The sequence below is a fragment of the Poecilia reticulata genome, linkage group LG17 (assembly GCF_000633615.1).
Source record: "Poecilia reticulata strain Guanapo linkage group LG17, Guppy_female_1.0+MT, whole genome shotgun sequence".
Lineage (NCBI taxonomy): Eukaryota > Metazoa > Chordata > Actinopteri > Cyprinodontiformes > Poeciliidae > Poecilia > Poecilia reticulata.
This window is the reverse complement of record NC_024347.1, coordinates 14,786,853-14,788,326: the sequence shown is the minus strand read 5'-3', so window position 1 is coordinate 14,788,326 and position 1,474 is coordinate 14,786,853. Positions and strand designations below refer to the sequence as shown.

At 38.5% G+C, this 1,474-nt stretch overlaps 1 protein-coding gene across 1 annotated transcript in view; it reads left to right on the top strand.

Moving 5' to 3' along the window:
• Nucleotides 1–1,474, top strand: part of LOC103479461 (spindlin-1-like) — a 12,570-nt gene that overhangs the window by 3,242 nt on the left and 7,854 nt on the right. The window contains exons 4-5 of the mRNA XM_008433881.2: nucleotides 2–124; nucleotides 1,342–1,469. Coding sequence (XP_008432103.1) covers nucleotides 2–124; nucleotides 1,342–1,469 — 251 coding nt within the window. The remainder of the gene's footprint in view (nucleotide 1; nucleotides 125–1,341; nucleotides 1,470–1,474) is intronic.

Here is a 1,474-nt window from a genome sequence, read left to right as displayed (position 1 = left end):
CTGTCCCGAGCCCCCATCATGACCCACTGGTATTACATCACCTACGAGAAGGACCCAGTGCTGTACATGTACCAGCTGTGGGACGACTACAAGGACGGAGATCTCCGTGTCCTGCCGGAGTCAGGTACAGTAAGAAGCGCTCCGGTAGCGCACTGAACGTTTTAGGACATTTTGTAACAAWTTAGAGTTCAGGGAGAAGGTTCWATTTAAATAGTCTCAGTCCAAAAAATATGACTTTACTGTTTTGTTTTGTTTTCATCATGAATCATGGTTGGCACATTTTTTTGCTTAGAAGTTGTAGAACTTTTCCTTATTATGTTCTTTTTCATATTTTTTTTTCATTTTAGGATTTAATGTGTTACAGCAACACAAAGTTATAAGTATGTGATTTGGAAGGAAAATTGCTTTCTGCAGTTTTTTTCTTTTACAAAGCTAAGCAAGGAAAGTATTAAATAAAAAAAACAGCCAAGAGGTCTGTGGTAATTCTAGCTTGATTGGTGAATGACTGACTAGTATTAAGTGCTTTGGAGTCCTCTGGACTTGATATAAGCACTATACAAGAACAGGCCATTTACTAATAAAAAATATCTAAAAGAAAGAAAGTTTGCCTGAAACCAGGTAGAGATCAGGCGGTGACATGTAAGAAGGTGCTTCAGTCAGATGAGACTAAAATCAAACTTTAAACTCTCAATAAAAAATAATTTTGCGTTGACTGAAACGAACCCTGAACACAACATCCTCACAGTGAAACATGGTGGTGGCAGCATCATGCTGTGCTCTTCTTTAGCAGAGACGTGTTGAGAGTTGATAGGAAGACACACATTGGGCAATTCTGGAAGGAAACCAGTAAGGGGCAGCAAAAGATTTTTAAAAAATCAGGCTAAACACACAGATGGATAATAAAATGGTTTAGATCAAAGCATATTTATGTCAGAATTTCCAAGTCAAAGTCCAAAACTTAAGGAATTTAGGGCAAAAGTTAAACATTTGTTTGTGCAGATACTCATTCATTCAGCTGAGTTTGAGCTACTTTGCAAATAGCTGGGTGGAAAGTTTCAGTCTTGATATGCAAAGCTGGCTATGCAAAGGACGTGGAGTTATGTATGCAGCAAAATGTGTCTTTTTTTTTTCAAATACATTTTAGATCCAAATGCAAGTTAGAACTGTCAGGTTTTTATTTTATATTTAATAAAAACAATGTATCACTTTGCAATTTTATGCTATTTTGTATTGATCACATAAAATCCGACTGCTATAAACCGCGTATTTCAGTTGTAACCGGTCTGATGTTTTTTGTTTTGTTTTTTGTTTTTTTCCATCTGCTTATGTTTGGTCTTCCAGAGAACAAACACCTGCTGCCGGCAGACAGGAAGCCAGGTGAGGAGCCAGAGAGCCTTGTGGGTAAACAGGTGGAGTACGTGACAGACAACGGCCTGAAGAGGACGGGGCTGGTCATCTACCAGGTCCCGGCGAA